This window comes from Cibotium barometz, chromosome 65 (assembly GCF_041138505.1).
Source record: "Cibotium barometz isolate CiBa-2024 chromosome 65, ASM4113850v1, whole genome shotgun sequence".
Lineage (NCBI taxonomy): Eukaryota > Viridiplantae > Streptophyta > Polypodiopsida > Cyatheales > Cibotiaceae > Cibotium > Cibotium barometz.
Window position 1 is genome coordinate 23612506 of NC_141110.1, and position 2667 is coordinate 23615172.

The 2667-nt window shown below is 44.3% G+C and overlaps 1 protein-coding gene across 1 annotated transcript; it reads right to left on the reverse strand.

Moving 5' to 3' along the window:
• Positions 1-1860: 1860 nt before the first annotated feature.
• On the reverse strand, positions 1861-2667 carry LOC147603080 (17.5 kDa class I heat shock protein-like). The gene is made up of 2 exons (XM_086797031.1): positions 2409-2667; positions 1861-2275 (listed from the first exon to the last, which is right to left on the reverse strand). The coding sequence occupies exons 1-2, from the start codon at positions 2542-2544 to the stop codon at positions 2100-2102; spliced, it is 312 nt and encodes a 103-aa protein (XP_086653157.1). The 5' UTR covers positions 2545-2667; the 3' UTR covers positions 1861-2099.

Sequence of the window (2667 nt, forward strand, 5' to 3'; positions counted from 1 at the left end):
AATTGTGCATCCAGACTGATTTGTGGTGTCAATTATGAGTCTTTGAACGCTTTCCCGTGTGTTGTCATAGCACTTGTCAAGTAATTGATTTCGCATGTGGTGATAAGTTGGTGGACAAAACCCAGGTCCATATTCTCCAATCTTCTTCCAAGCCATCTTCCATGAATCTTTCGTGACCATAGACAATGAAGAACCAGTAAAGAAGATCGCTTTCGCTAATGCAAGTTGAGCATCCTCTAAAGCAGTGGCACGAAAGCTGTCAACTAGATTAGTTTGTCTGGTACGAAACATACCCACCTGAAACTCAGGAGATGCATCCATCGGTATTGAGACATCTGGACCTTGGGTGTCATTTTGGCAAGTAGTATGTGTTGGAGTCACTCCTTGGTTGGAGATCCCTCCACTTGATGCTGCCAAATTCGGCGATTGGTGATTTCTTGCACAGAGATTGGGCCTCTTGTTTTGTGATACTTGTTTACTTATCAAAGCTCTAAGGCGCTTTGCAGCATCATCAGCTCCTGCACCCTTGCATTTACCTCCGGGATTTTTTGTGTTAGTGCCAAGCAAATGCTCCCTTATTCTGGGAGCACCCCCAGATTTTACCAAGCCACAAAAATTACACTTCCATTCGACAAATCTAGAAAGATTGGAAGCAAATTGCCATTCAGGTCCCGGTGATTTTCCTCCGCTCCTCCTCTTGCCACTTTGAGACGCAACATTCAAAGTTTGTGCTGTCATATCTCGTTGCAAGGAAACTCCACTAGTTTCTAATGGTCTGTTGCTTCGTTGGGTTGATGTGCCGCAATTAGAAGCAACCATTGTAACACCTAAACAACAATCATGCAAGATTTGAGATCCAAAACAGCCTGAGTAAAACCAAAATATGCAATTATAAAGTCTAAAACCCACTTCTTGCCAATGCAACCGAACGTTTGGTGAGATGCATTTGAGGCAATCCATCCCTAAATAGAGATGATGTCCCGAACATCTCACCACCTATATCCTCCTCTAGAGAAGCTCCTACCCAGACCAAATGGCACTCGAGTAGACCACCCAAGAGGAGGTAATTGCTAGTCGACCTAAAGAAATCAAACGTTTGGTGAGATGCATTTGAGGCAATCCATCCCTAAATAGAGATGATGTCCCGAACATCTCACCACCTATATCCTCCTCTAGAGAAGCTTCTACCCAGACCAAATGGCACTCGAGTAGACCACCCAAGAGGAGGTATTGCTAGTCGACCTAAAGAAACCAAACGTTTGGTGAGATGCATTTGAGGCAATCCATCCCTAGATAGAGATGATGTCCCGAACATCTCACCACCTATACCCTCCTCTAGGGAAGCTCCTACCCAGACCAATTGGCACTCGAGTAGACCACCCAAGAGGAGACATTGCTAGTCCACGTAACAAATACGATAAACCATTTACAGTCAAAATCTTATAAAATACAAAATATTATTAACAAGCTTCAAACAAAAATCCAGAATATTTATACTCACCTCTTGTGTCTTTTAGCCTGAGGTGAGCCACCCAAGTACGTTGGTAAAGTACATTTGGAAGTGAGGGGAAACCCTTTATATAGGTCTCTCCAAAACGGCGAAATTTTTGGCGCAAAAAAAGGCCCGCCGGGCTAGATAAGCAGCCCGCCGGGCTAAATAGTGGCCCGCCGGGCCAAGCTAGTAGCCCGCCGGGAAAACCGGGATAGCAGGTTTCTCCCGGTTGTGTGAATATCTATGATATTAACAAGTGTGTGAGAGTGTTATTAACTAGTGTTATTACCACTTCGCGGTTAACGTGATCACGTGAATGAAATCCCTGATTGAGAGACAAAACTCAGGAATGGAAGCCGGAATACATTTAAGGGTGAAATCGAATGGATTTTTTCCTCTTATTTTTTAGAAATCCAAGATTTGTTTCTTCTCTCCTCTCCTTGTGCCTTGGTTGTCCATGGTTAAACTCTAATAGATATTTAATTATATATATATATATATTGCCTAGCAGGCAATAGGCATACACATGGCTAGGGTATGGTTATCATTTACGACAATTGTAAGCCTTATTGATGCGATATGATTAAACCATTGTCAGTCCACTATATTACTTGGGTCCTGATTTGGGGATTGTGATTGTGAGAACCATGTCTTTGCAGGATGCCTGGATAGCCTCAGGGCGTGCCTCTGGCGAGAGCTGCATTCTACGCGTGGTTTTGCCGATGCTGAGGATCAAGGTCTGGTCGTCCTCCAGCTGCACTTTGGCATCTTCCACGCGAAATCCTGCACAACGATACCCAATATCGCTTTAATCTATAGTGAGACAAACATCATACAAGTCACTTTTTTTTTCTTTTTCTTTTGCAATTATTATTATTGGGAAAGAAGAAGAAGAAGCGTGACACTACAGCAGCACCTGTGAGGTTTACAGTGAAAACTAAGGCTTCAACCGTCTCCTCTTGATCTACATGCAACTGGGTCTCGTTGTGACACTGTGCCGGGCGCCCTTCTGTAGGAATAGGGCGATACTGGGCTTGCATTTCATGAGGCATGGCCACTAGACGACCTCACAAATTTACACACTGCAATGGAGGGCGCGCGGATGCTTCGAGCCCGTGATTGCACTTCACGACGGTAGACGGTGTGGTAATTGGAGCGAGCATGAGATTGCACTT